This window comes from Pelodiscus sinensis, chromosome 14 (assembly GCF_052426305.1).
Source record: "Pelodiscus sinensis isolate ZL-2025 chromosome 14, ASM5242630v1, whole genome shotgun sequence".
NCBI lineage: Eukaryota > Metazoa > Chordata > Testudines > Trionychidae > Pelodiscus > Pelodiscus sinensis.
The window spans coordinates 6,440,514-6,461,769 of NC_143065.1; the positions used below are offsets into that span (position 1 = coordinate 6,440,514).

At 40.6% G+C, this 21,256-nt stretch overlaps 1 protein-coding gene across 2 annotated transcripts in view; it reads right to left on the reverse strand.

Moving 5' to 3' along the window:
* Positions 1-21,256, reverse strand: part of TBC1D2B (TBC1 domain family member 2B) — a 65,451-nt gene continuing 44,195 nt past the window's right edge. Inside the window, exons 9-13 of one of the 2 annotated variants that reach the window (XM_075897627.2) lie at positions 14,798-15,292; positions 9,954-10,071; positions 9,281-9,466; positions 7,846-7,967; positions 1-4,176 (exon numbers count right to left, since the gene is read on the reverse strand). In XM_075897627.2, coding sequence (XP_075753742.2) covers positions 3,969-4,176; positions 7,846-7,967; positions 9,281-9,466; positions 9,954-10,071; positions 14,798-15,292 — 1,129 coding nt within the window. In that variant the 3' untranslated portion in view covers positions 1-3,968. The remainder of the gene's footprint in view (positions 4,177-7,845; positions 7,968-9,280; positions 9,467-9,953; positions 10,072-14,797; positions 15,293-21,256) is intronic. The other variant, XM_075897628.2, reaches the window with a different exon arrangement.

Genomic DNA, 21,256 nt, shown 5'->3' on the forward strand with positions numbered 1-21,256 from the left:
CAAAGTAATAAATGGTTTATTTTTCTTTTCTTTCAATCTTACAACAATCTTTAGCAAAAGAAGACCAGTTAAGTTTTGTGATTGAAAGTGATTTATTATACTATGCACTATTGAATTTGTTTAAAAAATATGGTTCTTAAGGTTTATTTAAACATCTGTATATAGCTCCAGAGTAGAAAAATGACTAGTTGAATTTCTCAACAGTTTAACATAACAAACTAGCATGGATTGTGAACATGACTTATTTGTAAAATGAAGGAATGCTCTTACTCTAGCTATTTCAAATTACAAAATCCTTTTATTGCTCAGACACCCTACTATGTGTACATACCTGTATGCCTACAGAAGAACAATGGAAAAGCAAATTCTTTCTACTTAACCACAGATATACTTTTAACTGATAAAAGAAATTTGCTAATAATACTGGATTATAATACTGTGGGCAGAGGTGGAGCTGGAATACTGTGCATTACTACTACTAGCTAAGAGGGATAGTGTGTGTATATATGGAGACATACCAATCTCATAGCACTGGAAGGGACCTTAAGGAGTCTGAGTCCAGTCCCCTGCCCTCACAGCAGGACCAAGTACCATCCCTAACAGATTTCTCTGTAACAAGATAACAAGATTTCTCTGTAACAAGATAAAACATTTTTTACAAGACAGTGGAAAGTTACTTTATTTAGAATCATGCATAATGGGTGAGTGGATTTTAATCTAGTGTTTTGGTTTACATAAACACACGTAATGGGAGCCATGCATAACAAATATTTTTCACATATGTACATAAAATTGAAATTTTCTATTTTTTAAAAGACTGTAAAAGTATTGTAGTGAAGAGTAATGAAAGTATCAAACAAGACCTTAAACAGAAAAAGACATTTTGACATCAATTTTAACTTGATCTGTATTATTTTCATTAAGGGATTCATTTCTAAATCAACAGCAGGGATGCACACTTAAGTCCTTCTGCACTTTTTCAAGTTTTCCCCTAAATGTTAACATTTTTTTCCTCAACACATTCCAGCTTTTGCAGTTCACCGGGTCACATTGTATTTGTCCGGTGTCACCTGCTGAATATTACTGAATGCTTGCAACCTTGTATGTTCATTTAAAAAAATGAACATTAGCATAAATTAAGCAGCACTCACAATCCTTTATTTGCCTGCAGAACAGGATGGACAACAGTAAAGCAAGCTCACTCCCATTCCGTAGGGACTTTGATGATGAGAGTACAATTTAGTCTTTATTGCCCATTTAAATTTTGGCCATTATGCCTACTGAAATGTAAGCACCAGGCTATGGGGAACCTGATTGAAGCAACCAACTCATTTCACTGTGCCCAACAAAATAATCTGAACAAATGGTATCTTTGAGCATTCCACTTCTTGTGTATCAGATTTTGAACTTACAGTTCAAAACATGAAAACATCATTTAATGTTACTGCACAAATTTTAGACATCAGTAATAACATTTAATACAAATAGCAGGAACACAAGAAATTAAATTTAACCACCAGCATATCATTTCTTATGAGGAATGGGCCTTCAATATTGCAAATCAACTCTACTCTTCCATACACTTGCCATCTATGGGGAAATTCTTGTACAGTGGTTCAAAAGTTAACAGCGTTCTCTGCATCACCTGAGGGCTTCTGTGCATTGTTTGAAAATGTTTATAATGTCACAAAACTGGTCTATAGTTAAGGCTCAAAATAGCAAGATCTCCACAAGTGGTAGACTAGTAAATGTTCAAACATAGTATTTTAAATGTTGCTATACAAAGGAAAAACTTAAGTTTATAAATGGATGGATTTCATTTAATGCTTGAAAACATTTTTTAAAGAAGAAACATAGATCTGGTTAGAGACCAGCTCCTTCAAAACACTGACAGCATACAATCAGAAAATTTAAAAAGTTGGTCTGATTTGTGTATTTAAATATTCACTATAGTAATAAGTATAACAGGAATACAGAATGTGCAATAGCATGAAAACCTGCCTAGTAAATTCAAGTATAAGGCAAGAGGTGTAAGTAAGAAAGATACTGCTTGTACTATGCATGCTATGAATATTTTAAAACACAACTGAAATAATTCTGAAGATCATTCCAAGTTTCTCTAATAAGCATAAGGGCTTGTTGCATATTTGAAATTACATGTTTTGCTAGTTAAACAGCATTTCAATATCTATCTAACCAAGATTTTCAAGTTACAAGATATGGGCTGATCTTCTATTTAGGCATAACACTAGGCAATTTCTCTATAAAGGATGTGTTTATTTAAAGGCAAAATATTTAACCACTCATCAATTAAGCCAACAGAAAAAAAAAGTTGTGAAACTCCAGCTCAATCTTCCCTTCCCTTTCCCACCAGTATTTTTTATCTTTTTTAACATGAATAGGACTGAAACAGAAGAGACCTACTAAATAACTATATTCACAGCTGAATGGAAAGTTATTGTAAGCTGAAACGTCAAACAACTATTGCAATTCTCACTTCTTTACTGGCATAGAAATGAAAAAAAAAACCTTTCGAGGGAGACAGATTTTAATGACTTTTGTTGGAATTCTAATTTTATGTTTCTCTCACAAAAGTGATGCTTAGCTCAGACATTCTGATGATTGAAAAGCTTGGCAAAGATGATTATAAAGAAACCTAAACAAAATGAGAGCAAAGCAAGAAAAATCCATCAGGCCCTCTAACTAATCTTCTAATAGCATATATCAAAAAGTGAAGCAACAGTGCTTTTCATAGTCATACTGTCAGAGACAATACTAAGTGAATAACCTTATCTGTTTCCCGAGCTGTCTCATGGATACATATGAATACATCATTCACAGCAGCTATGTTTTTGGGAGTGTGCTGTATGGTTCATTTCCACAAAAAAAACAAAAGAAAACAAAAAAACCCAACACCTTCATAGACGGTGACTTTTAGGTTTCTCTGATGCTTTGCTAAACATTTCTTTTCCTTTCTAAGGATACTGTATTGTATACACTGAAAATATACTTTATATCCATGAAAAAAATTGTTCACTTGGGTGCTTTTCTAAAATTCAAACATCGCTCTAGTGTAGACCCCGAACAGGGAGAAGAATAGAACTTCATGAAAAACAAATGCTACAATGTAAGCAACAGAATATCTACTCATGTTTGTGGGACTCCTGCGGTGAACTCCATCTTCCCTTAACAGCTGCTTGTCATTTTTTGAGAAGTTGTGGTCAGAAGAAAAACAAAAAGATTAAGCAGTAGAACTTGACAGACATTTGATAATCTGATAATTAATATAAAACAGTTGTTCAAAATAAATGCGTTATGTTTTGCATGGTAATTAAAGTATTCTGAAAGATTATACACACACATTTTCATTCTTAGCTATCCCATTTTCATGCTCCCTTTAAAGAAACAGAGTAAGATGAAAGCTCTTGGTGTGTTCCATTCCATATTCTCTCAGCTGTAACGCAAAGAATGACTCATTTATTCATGAAAATACTATGAAAGCCAGTTTTGTGCATCTGCCTGAAACTGAAAAATGGTGTTCTTTCATGTTGTGGGGCTATACTATAAAAATGTATAACTATGTTCAGTATAATGTACTGCTTCAGAAATGAGACAAGAGGTTAGATTAAAAGAGAAAGGATGTTTCTATACCATTTTCCATACAGGCACTGTGATGGGGCACTTCAGAAGAACAACTGTCAGCTCAGCTGTTTAACTGGTTGAAAGATACTAATTCTTAAGTGCTCTCTACAATTGCATGAACATAGATGTAAACAGAACTGTTTGGCCTCTTATACAAAACAATATTTTTGAAAGAAAGTGCTGAGGTTTGGAAATCTGTCCCGCATATTTCCAAATGCCAATATTTAACATTCAGTTTTAAAGGATACGATAGAAATGTATTTGAAGTTAACCCACACAATAAGCTTTGGTCACAATTCCAAACAAGTGTAAGTCAATGAATTCTCTCAACTATCTTCTTCATCATCGCTGATAAGGTCCCTTTTATCGAGGTTGGTCTCCCGTTCACGAAGGAAGTCCTCACGAATGGCTTCAAGCTCAGTTAGCTCTAAGCGCACTTTCTCCAGGTGGTAAGTCCTCCTGTTTCTGATCTGACGCAGTGGAAAAGGATTCAGATCCCCAAAAGCAATGTTGTTCAGTTTCCTGAAAGATGACCTAAGATTAGACGATCACCACTGGATCCATGGCTTTTAATGGCAGTTTTAAGCTTCATTCACTGTAGTGCTTTATACATGGTGTGAAATTAATCTCTGATGTGTCTTGTATGAAATTTCAAGGTAGCTTTGGAAAAGAAGCAGTTTTAAAATGCCCATTTGTGTTACAGAATGTCCCCTTAAATCAGAGGTGGGCAATAATTTTTGATGGCTGCCAACTCCAAGAATTTGGAAAATGGTCAAGGGCTGCATTCTTCCATGATATTAATAGATGAGGTTCAGGGTCTGGGATGGAGGTTGGGTACAAAAGGGAACTTGTGGTAAGGGATTGGGTGCAGAACAGGTTGTGGGGTCTGGGAGGGCGTTTGTGTGAAGGATGCAGTTGTGATGTGGGGCAGGGGACTGGGTGTAGAAAGTGGTTCAGGTGTTTGGGTTGTGACCTTGGGCAAAAGGGGGTTATGACCTGGGGCAAAAGATTAGGGTGCAGGGTCTGGGAGGGTGTATGTGTGCAGAAGGGGGCAGAGGGTTTAGGTTATGTGAACTAGCTTGGCAGGAGTAGGGAGGCAGAAGTGGGGGAGGGGAGAGAGGTACAGGGGTGCCAGAGGCAAGACTTACCTGGACGACTCTTGGCCAGCAGCCCAGCAGGTTTCTCAGGCAGGCTCCCTGCCTCCCCCACCCCTGCACCAGCTGCTGTGGCATGTGTGTATGAACAGCTGTGATCCTGAGGGGAGGGGGGAAGGGTGCTTCATGCACTGCCTGTTCTTTAAAAGGCAGCTCCTATTGGCCGGAAAGTGGCCAATGGGATAGTGTTGGGGGTAGAGGCAGCCTCTCTCCTCTCTCTCGGGCTTGCAGCTGTTCGAAGATGAACAGACCCCCACAGCCACTTTTCTGAGTGGCATGCGGGACAGGCAGGGAGTGTGTTTGAGGCTCCCTGTTGTGTCCACAGGCTGAATCCAGCCCGTGGGCTCTATTTTGCCCAGCCCCGCCTTAAATGCTGGCCAGACAACAGAAGCAGTTGCCAAGTCTACACCATAAATATTTTAGTGCAATTAATTATTCCAGCCTCTTCAGAACTTTCCTATCACTAAGCTTTACAAGTTCAAAAATATTTTTTAACAGTAAATTGTTTGTAAAATAGTAACTTGAGAGACTTTCTTTATGAAGACTAATTTTTAAATCAATCAATTCAGCTTAAATCCACAAGGTGTCACTGTAGCACTAATACATTAGTACTAAATCACTGTACTGATAAATTGATAGTGCCAATTTTATTCCAATACAGAATGGAATTAAAAATAACCAGATTGCAATGCTTATGTATTATTAAGCTTTCGTACACCAACATGTACATTAATTTAAACCATCAGAGAACACCAGCCTGCCACTCCTAAGCTAAAAGAAATATAGTTTAAAAAAAGTAAATAGTTGGGGCCCAAGTTTTACAGACTTAAACCAACCTGGTTTAGCAAACATGCCTTGGTAATACAAAAAGGATTCTGTGGGGGCTGGAGTAATCCAATTTTAAAAATCACCAGGTGTTATACACACTTATTTAAAAAGAAGGTTCAGCTTTACAAGTCTTGTAAGCTTCAAGACTGACATTATTGTTCAAATAAGGGAGGGACAACAGTTTAGGCTGTAAATATCACTTTCTGATGGTGTTGGTATGGAAAGTCATTTTAATTCAAAGGAGAATATAGGTCAAAGATTTCAGGACTACTCAAAAGGTTCAGGTTCAGAAAGCATGCATTGCATTTATCTTTCTGTTACTTTGTGTGTTTAAAAACATTTCCACCCACCTCCCCAGGCTCCCTCACTCTTTTCTCCACTTCTATGTTTGGAATCATTATCACGATTTTCCTTTGTCCAAGAAGGACTAAATACAACTCTCTTTAGACATTCCTTAAATCATCATCAGCAGAGGGGAAAGGAGGAGGGAGTCAATTCTGAGATAGAACCAGTGTGATTTGTATATTCTCACAGAGCCACTTGGGGGGAGCCAAAGCCAAACTTCCCTCTCCTATGTGGTAGTACAGAGAATTTTTACTGGGTCAGGCCCTCTCATTCATCTTTAAGCACTGGGTGAATCTGCCCTTTTTTCTTCCATGCAGAACACCCAACACAGAGGGAGCTCCAAACAGGAATCAGTTTTTAAACCTTAAGTCACATGACATTTGTTCTAATAAATAACATCTCAGCCGCTCCACTGGTTTGGCTGTTATTAGAGGACAGCCAAGAATGGTAAAAAAAATTCCATGTGTATTATACTGTTGTGCCAAATTCCAATCCAAACTGCCATTTTATGAAAAATACTTTTGTTTGCTGCTCTTTAGCTTACCATCCTCTCCCTGTATCAGATATGTACAAACATTAGGTGTTAATTTATGCTGTACAGAGTTCACATAAACGGCACTTCCTATGCAAAGAATTAAGGACACAACAGCAACTGTATCTAAACACACACACACACACACACACACACACACTAAAATATTTTGACTACTCAATGCTTGCCTATGTACATGTATCAGTAGTACACGACACTGCTCAATAGGGCACGTTTATACTAGGGATCTTAAAACACATGTAATTATGTAATCGTGTAACTGCTGAAAATTGCAGTGATTACATGGATAAACCCAGGTGGAGGGGGCCGGTGCCAATGCTGGGTGGCATGCGGCTCCTCAGGAGCTAGTACGCATGGGGAGCTGGCTTAAATGCCGACTCCCTGCCTCTGATATAGGCTCTTCGGTTAACCATGTAAACCAGGGGTGGGCAATAATTTTTTGCCAGAGGCCACTTCAGAAGTGTTTGAAGTGGCCCCGGGTCACACCGGAAGGGGCAGGGCCTCAAACAGAAGAGGCAGGGCCAGGATATGTCCAGCCTTTCCCACTCACAGACCATGAGGAGTGTGCAAAGACTTCTCCTGCCCTGCCAGGAGCGCGTGGCACTTCTAAGGGCCGCACGCTCCTCGCAGGGTGGGGGAAGGGCGGAGGAAACTTCATGCACTCCCCCCTGCCCTCAGGCCTTGGGGGTGGGGGAGCATGTGAAGTCTCCTCCCATCCTGCCAGGAGTCCATGGCACTTATAAGCACCTGGTGCTCTTGGCAGGGCAGAGGAAACTTTGTGCACTTCCCCCCGCCCCCAGGCCTTAATTAGCCTGGGGGTGGAGGAGTGGCAGGGCCTCCGGGGGCTGGATCAGGCCCGTGGATGCCTTTTTGCCCGCCCCGCCCCAGTATAAACGGTTACTTTCACATCCTTACTCCAGACCTCTTATTTTATGCTTTGTGTGTGTCTATGTACTGGAAGCCCCAGGTTACGATACAATTGCAATACAAATATAAATAAGAGTAAGTGGAAACACGGCAAAATAAATATCCGGGTATTGATATGCTAGGTGAAACTGCCAAACTGTTTACAAGAAGATGACTATCATTTTATCAGCAGATACTTTTTTGTTTTGTTTTTACTTTTGTTTCTCTCGCTTCTGAATTTGAAATGGGGGAGTCACACACACACTTTAAGGAAGAGGATAGACAAAAATCAAACCAGTGACTAGAAATCTCAGATATTTTTCTGAACAGATGCTGTTCATCTAGGTGAAGTGTTTCTCATCTGTGTCCCAACATAAAATCCTGTTGATGTTAAAGGTATATAATTAAATTACTTACCTAGCATCAAGAATGGTCCGAGTGAAGTATCGGAGGTACTTGAATATGGATGTTGAATCTTGCAGTTTTAACATCTCCTCTTCTTTGTATTTAAAGAGAGCCAGAGCAAAACGGAAAATCACCTGGATTTCAAAAAAGGTATGGATACATACATATTACATTCTGAATACAATGATTCATACTGTCACTTTTATATAAAACCAACTTTTTGAAACGTAGTCTTTTTGCATGTGTGCAAGGTAGCCTTATGTTGGGGAAACAGCTCTGCATGCAATGATCAAACATTTTCCCCCAGATATATAACAACTTGGGCACCTCTAAATAAATTAGTGTCCAAAAGCTTCCGAGTGCCTTACAAAAACGAAACCGTAAAGTCAAGGCAACATGGCCTAACAAAACACCAACACTGTTGCAGAGTTGAAACAACAAGCTTTCTGTGTCATGTTTAAAAAAAAAAAAAGTAATTAGTTTTTCAAAATCTGGCTTCTCGCAGTCTTGTCTGTTGGGGTATTTGAACACTTGGGAATTACGTTACAGGGAACTGAAAGTCAATTCAACTTTTGCCAACAGCTGCTCAGTTAGTTATGGGAAAGAGATACAACTGTCTTGACACTCTCTCCATGATGGAGTGGGGTCAGCAGGCCTATCACTTTGCTACCCTGTGCAGGTATATCTTATCACAGTATTGTGCTCACTGTAAAGTTATTTAACCAAAAGCCACAGGGTAAACTGGAATGTTAAGAGAAGGTTAAGGCATTCAATTTACTACTCTTGCTTACTTCCCCCATCCCATCTCTCACTCCCTCTCTCTCCCACCTCCCTATTAGCTTGAATTTTGTGTTGTATCTAAGTATCTGAGAAAAATAAAACCTTTTAAATAGAACTGTCAGAGTTCTATTCAGCTGTGAGTTTTTGCTGAGGTGGTACATTTATTGGCAGCTGTTTGTCTCTTTAATTCTGCAATTTTAATTAATGGCTTAGATTCCCCATATACTAGATTAGTGTCTGCAGAAATTAAAAACAAAAATGATAGTTTCCTGTCTCCCTACAGCAAATAAATGTCACCTCCCTAGTCACAGCCAAGTTTTGCATTTTCCTAAACTTCTATTTTAGAGAGTGTTTGTAACCAGGAAATATTGGTTAGATATTTGTTTATTTTTCAAAAAGGAATCGGATGTATTTAAAGCATTATCAAAGGGAACTACCTAAATACTTAGGGCTTATTCTGTATAATGAAAGTCATGGAAAATGTCCAAGTCATAACTTAAAATGGAAGAACTTGTTGGCTGAAAAGGCTGTTATGTAAATTCTTCCTCACTTCATTTCTGACCAGCTCTTAGAACTGTTGTGAAATCCCCCACCCTGAATTTTTCAGCACTGCACTGTATTGTTATATCTTACGTGAACTGCAAAACATCTAGCTCACAAAACTCACCTTTGGCCCCTCATATAGGAAAGAGTCCCATATTTTAAAGAGGATGTCACTGACCACACTGTCCACAAATACCACCAGAAACCAGTTAAAAGTTATGAGTGAGTAGTCAACTTTGTATTGTTCAAAGTGAGCATGCAACCGTGGCAGTTTCTCATTCATCAGATCCTTGAATACTCGCTGGTCAACCTAAAGAGGAGAGACATGCTATTACTGCGATTAAGCACGTACACAGTTCTGTTCATATTTCAAAGCACACAACTTTTTTTTAAAAAACATTTATACCGTAATGATACTTAGAAGTCTCAATCAGGTCTCTTCTACTGATCAATGCACTTCTATATACTAAACAACCTAATCTCATAATTTTCGACCACAAATTGATGCCAGTTTTCTTCCACAAATTGATCTGAGGAAGTGGGTCTGGCCCACGAAAGCTCATCAACCTTGTTAGTTTGTAAAGTACTGCATAGTCCTGTTTTTTGTTTCAGATAGACCAGACTAACACGGCTGCATCTCTATCACTAATCTCATAAAAGCCCTCTTATTAGAGGCAAATATTATTACCTTCATTTTAACCAATGTCCAATAACTAGCTTTCAAAATCAGAATTAGATTGAAACCATATTTTAGCGGCACTTATCAAAGCTGTGTTTTATTTTGGCATAATGCATACCTGAGAGCCTAGTAGAGTTTTAGTATAATAATCACGAGGCATGAAAACTTCCACTATTGTAACCAGACACCAAAAGGCATCTTCCTGTTCCAAGTAGAGAAGTGCAATTGCTACCAATCTACAAATAAAGAGAGTCAGTTTTGAAAACAAGCCCACTAAAACACACATCAAATTTTTCAAAACATTTTTTTAAAATAGAACTTTACTAAATGCATTTAAAATTATTATGATTGCCTGAGTAGGAGGCATGTCTTGGGCTTCAGTACTTTTATTTAGCTAAATAAGTGAACCCAGTAAGGCAAAAGGAAGCAAACTGATTAGCTGGATGCCGTTTTGGCAGTGGGTTGGAAAATTAAAATATTGGAAACTGTTGGTTCTAAGGCCATTGCTGTAGCTCTCAATCCACACAGTCTCTACTAATGGCAGAGTTGAAAATAAAAATCCTCCTACATGTTACACACAAAGAATGCCCTGTGCATTATTTATATAGTCTTCTGTAAGAGAATTAAAGGAGTTAACATTTCTTTAAAACTATTGGCGTATATATAGCAACACTGACAACTTGAAATTTACCACAGTTTCAAAAATGAGCCAAGAGTAATTTTAAGGGCTGTGCATATCCAACACTTCATACCAAAATGTATGGATTTCTGAACACAAGTACAAAATTTTCTCCCCTTCTGCTGTGTGTTTCTCACAATCAAATCAGAAAAACTGATTATACAGGGAAAAATGTGACAATGATTATACATAGTTTGGCAGCATATTCACAATATAAAACAACAGAGAAAAAGCAGGTCAGTATTTCTCACTAATGTCTTTGATTTGTCCTTTTCATGTGTGTTCATTTTTTTAATTGTATCCTTTGGTATATATGGTTGTGACAATTTTCTTCCACTATTTGATCTGAGGAAGTGGGTCTGACCCACGAAAGCTCATCACCAAATAAACCATCTTGTTAGTCTTTAAAGTGCTGCACAGTCCTGTTTTTAATGTCTTCCAAGTTACAGTAACTGTAGATGTTAATTGAGAAACTAGGTTAAAAGACTTCAAATTTAAGAATGGTTTTAATTGGATGTATTCCTGGAATTTCCAAATGATTAAGCTTTCCAAAAGTATCTTGCATCTAAAGCGAAATTGCTGTGCGGCTTTTCAAAGTATTTTGTAATATGCTAAGGCCCATTTTTACAAGCTGCATTGGCACAGAACATTTGTGCCTGAAGAGAGCTCCATGGAAGTCAATGGAGCACCATGCACCTAGAAGGATCAGTCCACATAAACCAGCTTGTATGTTTGGAGCCTTAGAAGTTTAGTCCCCAAAAGCTATGGAAAAAAAACCCATAGATGATCACATTTGCTGTATCAAGTGATAATCATCTCCCTTTTCCGGGAACAAAGAGACCTGCATTTGATTCTTCCCTTTTGTGAAGAAGCTGGAATGGCCACTGAATCAGAACAAAAAACAAAACACAAAACACACTTTGAGGAATGACTCCCCTAGAGCTCTACTATAAAGTATTCTAAGTGAAGAATGTAGCAGCTTTCAAGGATGTAATATTCAGGGTTTGCAAAATAGTAATTGGCTGGGCTGTATTGTTTTAAAAATAAAATAATGAATGTGTTTCTCTTATTTTTCTATTTCATGAAAACTATAACACGATCAAAGGTGAGTTAAGTGCATTGCTAGTTTTCCTGTTTACATAGATAAGGAGAGCTCTGAACACCAAAGTTACATTAAGTGCACATAATATCAGACTTGACTTTCTTTTTCAAGTCAGATGCCTTAATCTAACATCACTTGCTTGTTGAAACGTCTCCTGAATGTGGAATTTAGGGATGTTAAAGTTAGATTAATTGACTAATTGAATAGTCAATGCAATCTGCATTGACTATTTGATTAGTCAATAAGGGTGTCTCTGCCTTTGAAGTGTAGCAAGAGCTCCAGGGCTGTTGCTACACTTCAAAAGTGAAAGCACTGCAGAGAGCACAGGGCCAGTGGGGGACTCAAGCTGCCCATTGCTGGCCCCATGTTCCCCGTGGTGTTTCAAAGCAGTAGCACCACATGGACTCCAGGCTCCATGTGGTGCTGCCACCTTGAAATGCCATGGGGAGCCCAGGGTTTGGCCCCAGGCTCCAAGTGGTGCTGCTGCTTTGAAACACTCCATCCTCTTCCCTGCCCCCTTGCTGCCTATTTCTGACTGAGGCAGCGGGGTGGGGGGAGGGTCTAGTCAACTAGTCGTTCACATCCCTAGCGGAAATAGTAACTGCTTAGGACATCCTAGAACTTTGACAGCTTCTCAGACTTTGCAAGGCGAAGGACACTATAGTGTGGGTGTAAATACTAACTTTCCCTTATGTTTTGTGAATCTGCTGAAGTCTGACAATTAACATTCTAAAACAGCTAAAATATTTGATAATTATTTTAACAAGTTAGGTCAGAGCCAATTTGACATTCCAATTTAGCCATGAGGTTTCTTGTATTTTCTTCTTAATTTCATGGTGTTGGCTAAGAGCATGATGGCGCTGATCCAGCATGGCCATATCTTTTGTGATGGGCTAAGATTAGTTCATTTTTGGGCATAATACAATTACCTTCAGGACTCACTTTTTTATGCACAGGTAGGTGATAAGTGATCAAAAGAGTACACTTTTGTACCTTGTGTTACCTATGCCTTCTACCCATGTGTGTAATCCTATAGATTTTGTTTAAGCTCCCTATTTTTTGATAAGTCCCGTGGGAAGGTTGCTTAACTAGTTTCTTTCACCTATCCAGCACAGCGTCAAGGCTGTTCCCCACTCTGGCACTTCGACTGCAGAAGGTAGGGGCCTACAAGAGACTTTAAAATACCCTGCCATTAAAAGTTTCTGCTTAAAAAAACTTCCCAAGGTCATGGATTCCCTGACTGTGGATGTTATGCTGGCACCATCCAAATGAAAAAAACCACTTTGAGAACCCAGGAAGACACACTTGGGAATTTCTTCCCATAGGGCACCCACCTGCCAAGTTCTTGAACCCTCCTTAAGGGGAGAGCTTGTAAAACAACCTGTAATTTCTGACCATGACAAAGCTGGGCAGCTCCAGTCCAAGCAGCACCACTTCTTGTCACTCTGGGGGATATTGGGAAAAGGCAAGCGGGGAGGGGTGAAGCGTGGGAAGAGGTGAGGAGAGGCATTGCTGGTGCCCCCGCTACTTTCTCTGCCAGGTGTTGCCACTGTTATCTTAACAGCTGACCTTTCAGTCTCAGGCACATGCACACAGAACCTCCTAGGACACAGGAGTCTGATCATAGTCTTAAAAAGGTGATTTTATTAACAAAAAACCCCTATACTTGGTAAAGCATACTTGGCTGCGAGGTGTTAAAGAGCAATTGAAAAAAATACACTCTTTTTATTGACTATCCTGGCTTCCAGCCAGTACTTCCTAGAGATGTGGTGAAGGCTAGGACTTTAACAGGGTTCAAAAAAGAGCTAGATAGATTAATGGAGGTTACATCCATCAATGGCTATTAGCCAGGATGGGTAAGAATGGTGTCCCTAGCCTCTGTTTGTCTGGAAATGGATGATGGGAGAGGGATCACATGATGATTACCTGTTGTGTTCCCTCCCTCTGGGGCATCTGGTATTTGCCAATGTCAGCAGACAGGATACTGGGCTAGATGGACCTTTGGTCTGACCCAGTATGGCCGTTCTTATGAGATTTTTAAGGACCCGCTGTCTCTGGGTTTAAGCCTTAAGGCAATTTAATTAACTGAATGGATTGGATGTCCAGAATAGGGTAGTACCTCTTCCATTCATCACACACAGTAAGCAAAAATGACTAGCACACTTCGTCCCCCCACAATGTCAGTTTTTGCTAGGTTCTTCTGTTGGCAGCTATCTCTGTACTATTTAAGCATTCCAAACCAACAGATTCCTGGGCTCTGAAGATAAAAAAAAAAATCTGTCTTGATTTAGGCACATGTTATTTTAGATTAAAAAACCCATACAATCTACAGAATTCTCTTATTTCATGAGGATTTATTTCATTACAAAATATCTAGAAAATGTCTATGGCACTGTTATTAGATCTACTTCCATACAAGCCAAATTAGATAGAATTTCCCCACTCCTCCTTTTACCCCATCTCTTTCTTCTCTTCAAACTGCCAATACAACCATATCCCAATCAAGTGTCTCATAACAGTTATCAAGGAGAAGTGACAACTTTAAAAACGGTCAATCTTTATTTTATTTTAATTCTGGGTCAGATTCTCTTTGCAAAAAAAAAAAAAAAAAAAAGTTCAAGAATTCATTTAATAAGTGAATGCTAAACAGAATGTTCTTGCCCTAACTGAGGCTTATGTGAAAATAAGTGGGAAAAATTAAAATTCCACAGATGTTCACCAGTGAAAACTATTATTGTGGGGGAGAGGGGCTGGAGGAGTGCAGATAACTCCTTTTAGTGCAGGTCTCTGAAAGATGATCAGATATGCCACAACATGGCCCTTAGATGAACATGTTCTTCATATATTAGGAGGAAGAACTTAGCCCCTTATTTCTCAAAAAATGTATCAGTGTTATGACCAATGTCTTAAAATGGCACTTTTAAACATTATTTTGAATGACTTTTTCCTGCAAATTCTTTCTGTTTAGTACTTTTACTATTTGATACATTTCCTTCCAAACTGTTACCAAGGTTTGAAACAACATCCAAATTATCAAATCAGCAAGATGAGGAGTATCTTTAGTGAAATTAACAAATAAAAATAATCATGTCCTGAAGCACAGTGCTATCCTTACTGTATACATATCTACCATGTATTCTAGTATGCTGCTCTTTCATTTATCAGATTTAAAATAGAATACCTGTTGAGACCTTGGCAATATCCTATATCAGGATTTCTCCATGAAAATGCAAGAAGGACATTTCGTAGCTTCTGGATCCCTTCAGAAGTGGGAGAAGAGTAATGCTTATTGTTTGGCAAAGTTCGCAAGAGATCTAGCTCTATTTGTTTGGATGCAGGATTCTGTTTTTCAAGAGCATTCTGAAGCAGGGTTTGGAAATACCCAGGGTCGGTGCTATCCTTGCACTTTTTAATGTGGAGGTTGATACACCACTTCCACATCTTGGAACGATGTTCATGTGGGATTCCAGAGCGGATAAGATTCTTCAGTTCTGGACAGCACATCATCTCCCTGTTCATTGTGCTTGCAAAATAATTTTCCCATTTTACTCCAGTGGAAATCTCTTGATTTTCAGTGAGAGAAATGGATTTCAGATCCAAGGCTCGCACCTTTGCGACTAATTTCTCTTCCTCATCGTCTTCTGGGACGGTCTGGAACCCATAAATATCATATTCACTGTAAGACAAAAAAAAAAGAAGTTTTTTTACAAAAGGTTTGCAGACTGGTATGTTCTGAGGAAAATCCAAATAGTCATTCTGAAGTTAATTTTGCAATAGTTTGTACAGCAGTAGCCTTAAAACCATGCTAGAACTATTTTAATAGAAGTGTTAAAGTTCCCTATTCAATTTACAACAAAACCTATTTTACTTTTTGAACAATCTGTATGCAAAGATTTATCTACATTTAGAATTAATTTTAAGTAAGCCTTTGCAAGAAGCTTAAGCCATGGAATCATATAAACAAAATTAGGAGACAATCAAGTTGCATTAATATTTGGAATAGTTAAATATATTGGATAATTTTGTCTATATTTAATGTGGTATCAAATCATTTAATATAATTTAATATAAGAGCCCTGCTAGGACTCTTGTACATTTCAAAGCTGGATTGCGGTTTAGTCCTTATTGACTAATATAACAGTCAATGGAAATCCCATCAACTATTCGATTAGTTAATCGATATTTAACATCCCTATTCAAAACCCCTAATCATTTTTGTTTCCCTTTTCTGAATCCTTCCAGTGCCAATATATCTTTTCTGAGCTGAGGTGACTACAACTGTATGCAGTATTAAAGATGTGTGTGTAACATGGATTTATATAGAGGCAATAAGATATTCTCTGTCTTAGTCTCTATCCTAGTGTTTCCCAAATGGGGTTCCGCAGAACCCTGGGGTTCCGTGAAGTGAAAATAAAGGTTCCGCAAGAAAATTCCATTACAATAACATTTTATTATTTTTAAAAAATAATTAATATTTAAGCTTTTATGCATTTTATTGGAAACAATTTTCATTTGTGTTTTCCACAATAAGTGTCTCTGTGTAATGCCAGCTTAGCCAGAAAATAGGGACAATTATGTCACTATTCAGCACTGTGCATGCAGTCAGTGGTGCGATCGCCTGTTATATACCACTGTAAATCCCTGTTCTCACTCTCAGGGAGCATGGACCACATGGGTGACTGAATACGAATATACTAGCGCCGCGTTGGACAAAGTCGAAGCTCCAGCTGTCAAAGCAGTTGCTTTATTTTTTGTACACATTTAGGCTGTGTCTAGACTGCATCCCTTTTTCGTAAAAGGGATGCAAATTAGACATATCGCAATTGCAAATGAAACAGGGATTTAAATCTCCCCTGCTTCATTAGCATAAAAATGGCTGCCGCTTTTTTCCAGCTCGGAGCTTTGCCGGAAAAAAGCGCCAGTTTAGACACGGATATTTCGGAAAATAAAGCCTTTTCTGAAAGATCCCTTATCCCTCATTTTAAGAGGCACTCTAGTTTTTTAGACTAATGTTTGTGCATAAGCACGTTAACATTTTTTCTCTATTTAGCTATTTGGCATTTCCTGATGTGTTTGAATGACGCTTTTTCATTTGACTGTTTCTCATCTGATCTTACCCATATTTTATCTTCTTCCATCCTCTCCTCCTTACTAGAACATAGAGAATCTCTATTAATAGACACTATCCTAAGAGGTGTCTCAATCCAATCCATGTGCTCCTCCATACCCGTCAGCTTTCCCCCAGCCCTTATGTTATGTTCTAAGACAGTTACCTTTTCATAACTGGTGTTCTTCAAGATGTGTTGCTCATGTCTATTCCACATTAGGTGAGCCAGAGGTTTTTCCCTTACCAGTACCTGTAGGTTGCTTCCATCGTGTGATATAATGAGTGCTGTGCACTTCCTTCACCCTCAGTTCCTTCTTGTCAGAAACTCCAACAGTGGGGACACATGGGCAGGTTGTAGAATGGACATAAGCAACACTTCTCAAAGAATACCAGTTACAAAAAAGTAACTGTCTTTTCTTCGAGTGCTTGACAATGTCCATTCCACATCAGGTGACTCCAAGCAGTGCTCCTGGAAATGGATAGTAGCTCACAGACATTGTTGACTGAAGCACACCTCTACTAAACGCAATGTCATCTCTAGCCTGCTGAGTGATGGAATAATGAGACAAATGTGTGGACTGAGGACCTGGTTGTGGCACTACACATGTCCAGGATGGGCACATGCACCAGGAAAGCCATTCAGAATGCCTGGGGCCTGGTAGAGTGGGCACGGACGACCTAAGGCAAGGGTACCCATGCCAAGTCATAGTAGGTGCACATACACATAGTGATCCAATTAGAGATCCATTGAAAGGACACTGGTAGCCCCTTCATGTGGTTCAGAGTGGCAATAAAAAGTAGTGCTGATTTCCAAAAGGGCTTGGTATGCTTTAAGTACAAGACCAGAGCTCTCTGCATTTCTAGTGTGTAAGGGTGTCTTTCCTCCACTGTCCAGTGAAACTTGGGGCAGAACATGGGTAGAAATGTATATTGCTGATATGGAAAGACATGCACACACCTTGGACTTCAAAAAAACAGATTTTGACTCCCTCCGAGATCTGATGGGCAGAATCCCCTGGGATGTTAACATGAAGGGGAAAGGAGTCCAGGACAGCTGGCAGCATTTTAAAGAAGCCTTGAAGGCACAGAAAGAAACCATCCTGACGCATAGCAAGAGAGGCAAACATGGTAGAAGACTGGACTGGCTTACAGGGGAAATCCTTGGTGAACTTAAGCACAAAAAGGAAGCTTACAAAGAGTGGAAACTTGGACAAATGACCAGGGAGGAATTTAAAGGTATAGCTCGAGAATGCCGGGGGGTTATCAGGAAGGTGAAAGCGCAAATGGAATTGCGACTGGCTAAGGATGTGAAGGATAACAAGAAAGGTTTCTACAGGCATGTTAACAAGAAGAAGGTGATCAGAGAGGGTGTGCGGCCCCTAATGGATGAAGGAGGTAACCTAGTGACAGATGATATGGGGAAAGCTGAAGTACTCAATGCTTTCTTTGCCTCTGTATTCACGGACAAGGTCGGCTCCTGGACTTCTGCGCTAAGTGACGCAGGATGGGATGAAGATGGACAGCCCGTGGTGGGTAAAGAACAGGTTAGGAACTATTTAGAAAAGCTAAACGTACATAAATCCATGGGTCCGGACTTAGTGCATCCGAGGGTACTGAGGGAGTTGGCAAATGTCATTGTGGAGCCTTTGACTATTATCTTTGAAAAGTCGTGGAGATCGGGAGAAATCCCGGATGACTGGAAAAAGGCAAACATAGTGCCCATCTTCAAAAAAGGGTAGAAGGATGATCCAGGGAACTATAGGCCGGTCAGTCTTACCTCAGTTCCAGGAAAAATCATAGAAGGGATCTTTCAGGAATCCATATTGAGGCACTTGGATGAGAGGAAAGTGATTAGGAATAGTCAACATGGATTCACAAAGGGCAAGTCGTGCCTGACCAATCTGATTAGCTTCTATGATGAGGTAACTGGCTCTGTGGATATGGGGAAGTCAGTGGATGTTATATACCTTGACTTTAGCAAGGCTTTTGATATGGTCTCCCACAATATTCTTGCCAGCAAGTTAAGGGATTGTGGATTGGATAAATGGACGGTAAGATGGATAGAAAGATGGCTAGAAGGCCGGGCCCAGCGGGTAGTGATCAATGGCTTGATGTCAGGATGGCGGTCGGTTTCTAGCGGAGTGCCCCAAGGTTCGGTTCTAGGACCGGTTTTATTCAATATCTTTATTAATTATCTGGATGAGGGGATGGATTGCACCCTCAGCAAGTTTGCGGATGACACTAAGCTGGGGGGAGAGGTAGATACGCTTAAGGGCAGAGATAGGGTACAGAATGACTTAAACAAATTGGAGGATTGGGCCACAAGAGTCCTGCACTTGGGACGGAAGAATCCCAAGCACAGTTACAAGCTGGGGACCAGCTCCAGGGAAGAGTGCAGTGTAAATGAATGTGTCCTTCAAGTCGAGGGCAGTGTACCAGTCTCCGGGAAGAGAACTATGAAAGTCATATCAATGAAGGAGGACCTCGTGGTTCACCATCCTGAACTGTAAACTGGATGAGAATAAACCTTATGCCCAAATAAGTCCAGTTATTTGGCGCCTTTATCCTTGGATGTCATTCTGGGCTGCCCCTGCCTCTCTTTTTGATTGACTGTCTTAACCACCAGGCAGTTGAGGGAAGTGGGAATGAAAAGGTATTTGAAATCTCTAGCATAATCCTCTTAGAGGTGGGTGCCAGGGAGAAGGGTACCTGCCAAAAGGCCGTGGTAATCTTCAGGACCTCTTCATAAAGGAGTAGCACTGCCCTCACGGGCGCCAAGGATCAGAGGACATTGAATTGGGAGTCTGTGGACTCCTTCAACTCCTCTGCTTGTAGCCACAGAATCCTTGCAACCCTCTCAAATAGTTCTTAATGGGTCTTTGCATCTTCCGGCAGTTTCAGGTGCAGGGGGACTACAATCCCCTCATCTGGGGATGAAGATGATGAAATAGGTGCCGGGGTGGCTTTGCTTCCCCTGGTGGCTTGGTGGTGCTATGTTCGACAGTCTCCTTAGCTCACTGTCATCTTCTCTGGGGCTTCCCCATTCCTTTGAATGCCTCCCATCACCCGACTGGGTGGGCTGGAGTGGTCGAGAGAGGTACCAGGCCATTGACGCTGAGGCCATGTATGGGCCTGCAGTGCTGACCACACTGACAGTGCCATGTAAGTCAGGGCTTGGCTTGGCGTCAGTGGCCACTGTTCTGAGCCTGACTGGACAGCTTAGGAAGACCACGAGGCAGATGGATGTTTCCATGCCAAGCAGTGCCGATCACTTTGCCATGACCCAGAGCAGTTGGATCTAGAAGAATCTCTAACGCATGCAGCCAGTGATCGGCATTGGAAGGCAGTTAAGTGAAGGAAACTGTAATGGGGTGGCTCATCTCCTGAGAGTGTCCCTATCTGTTTGAGTGCATTTACCTGCACTGTCCCTATCTGTTTGAGCACATTTACCTGCACTGTCCCTATCTGTTTGAGCGCATTTACCTGCATGAGCGCATTTACCTGCACTGTCCCTATCTGTTTGAGCGCATTTACCTGCACTGTCCCTATCTGTTTGAGCGCATTTACCTGCATGAGCGCATTTACCTGCACTGTCCCTATCTGTTTGAGCGCATTTACCTGCACTGTCCCTATCTGTTTGAGCGCATTTACCTGCACTGTCCCTATCTGTTTGAGTGCATTTACCTGCACTGTCCCTATCTGTTTGAGTGCATTTACCTGCACTGTCTCTTTAAAAGACTTTTGGCTACTCAGCCCGCCAGCCAAATCACACTCTGTGAAATACTCAAACCCTTTCTGGGGTACAAATCTAACAGGGACCATCCCAATACCCTCTGCTAGTGTCTCCAAGTCGGTGTCTCAGTTTGTTTCCCCTCAGTCCCTTTCCCCACTCAGAGAGGGTGGCACCTCCAGGATTTTCCCTTCAGAAGACAACTTCCTCAGCCAGCCTCGCAGTCTGCTCTCTTTGAGCTCTGCCCTGCACTGACTGCTGCTGAGCTCTGCAGCTTCTGTCGAAGGCCCCCTGGCCCTTGATTAGCCATTTCCTCCAGAGCCTCTCTAGCCTCCTGGAAGCCTTATCTATGGCTTTCTGGGCTCAGGGCCTCGTTCACTCTGTCACAGGAACCCAGCAATCTGCCCCATGTGCATGAAGGGTGCTGTGATCTGGACTGGGACTTGGAGTACCCTTGACCCAATGACCATCCTGTTTGGGGGGGGAGAAGAGGGGGACTGCCTTGGAGACTGACAGTGGTGAGAGGTGAAGCAGCACCCCTGGTCTCCAGAATAACTCTGACCAGACCAGTGGCTGTGGTGGAAGCAAGGGCTGGTACTATGGAACCTGTTGGTAGGCATGTACCTCCCTATAATTATACCTTGGCATTGGTTACACATACTAAGTCCCACGCTGGCAGGAACTTGGGCATCAGGATCGATGTGGACTCTTATGTGCCTGTTCATAGAATCCTAGGGTTGGAAGAGACCTCAGGAGTCATCGAATCCAACCCCCAGCCAAAAGCAGGACCAACCCCAACTAAA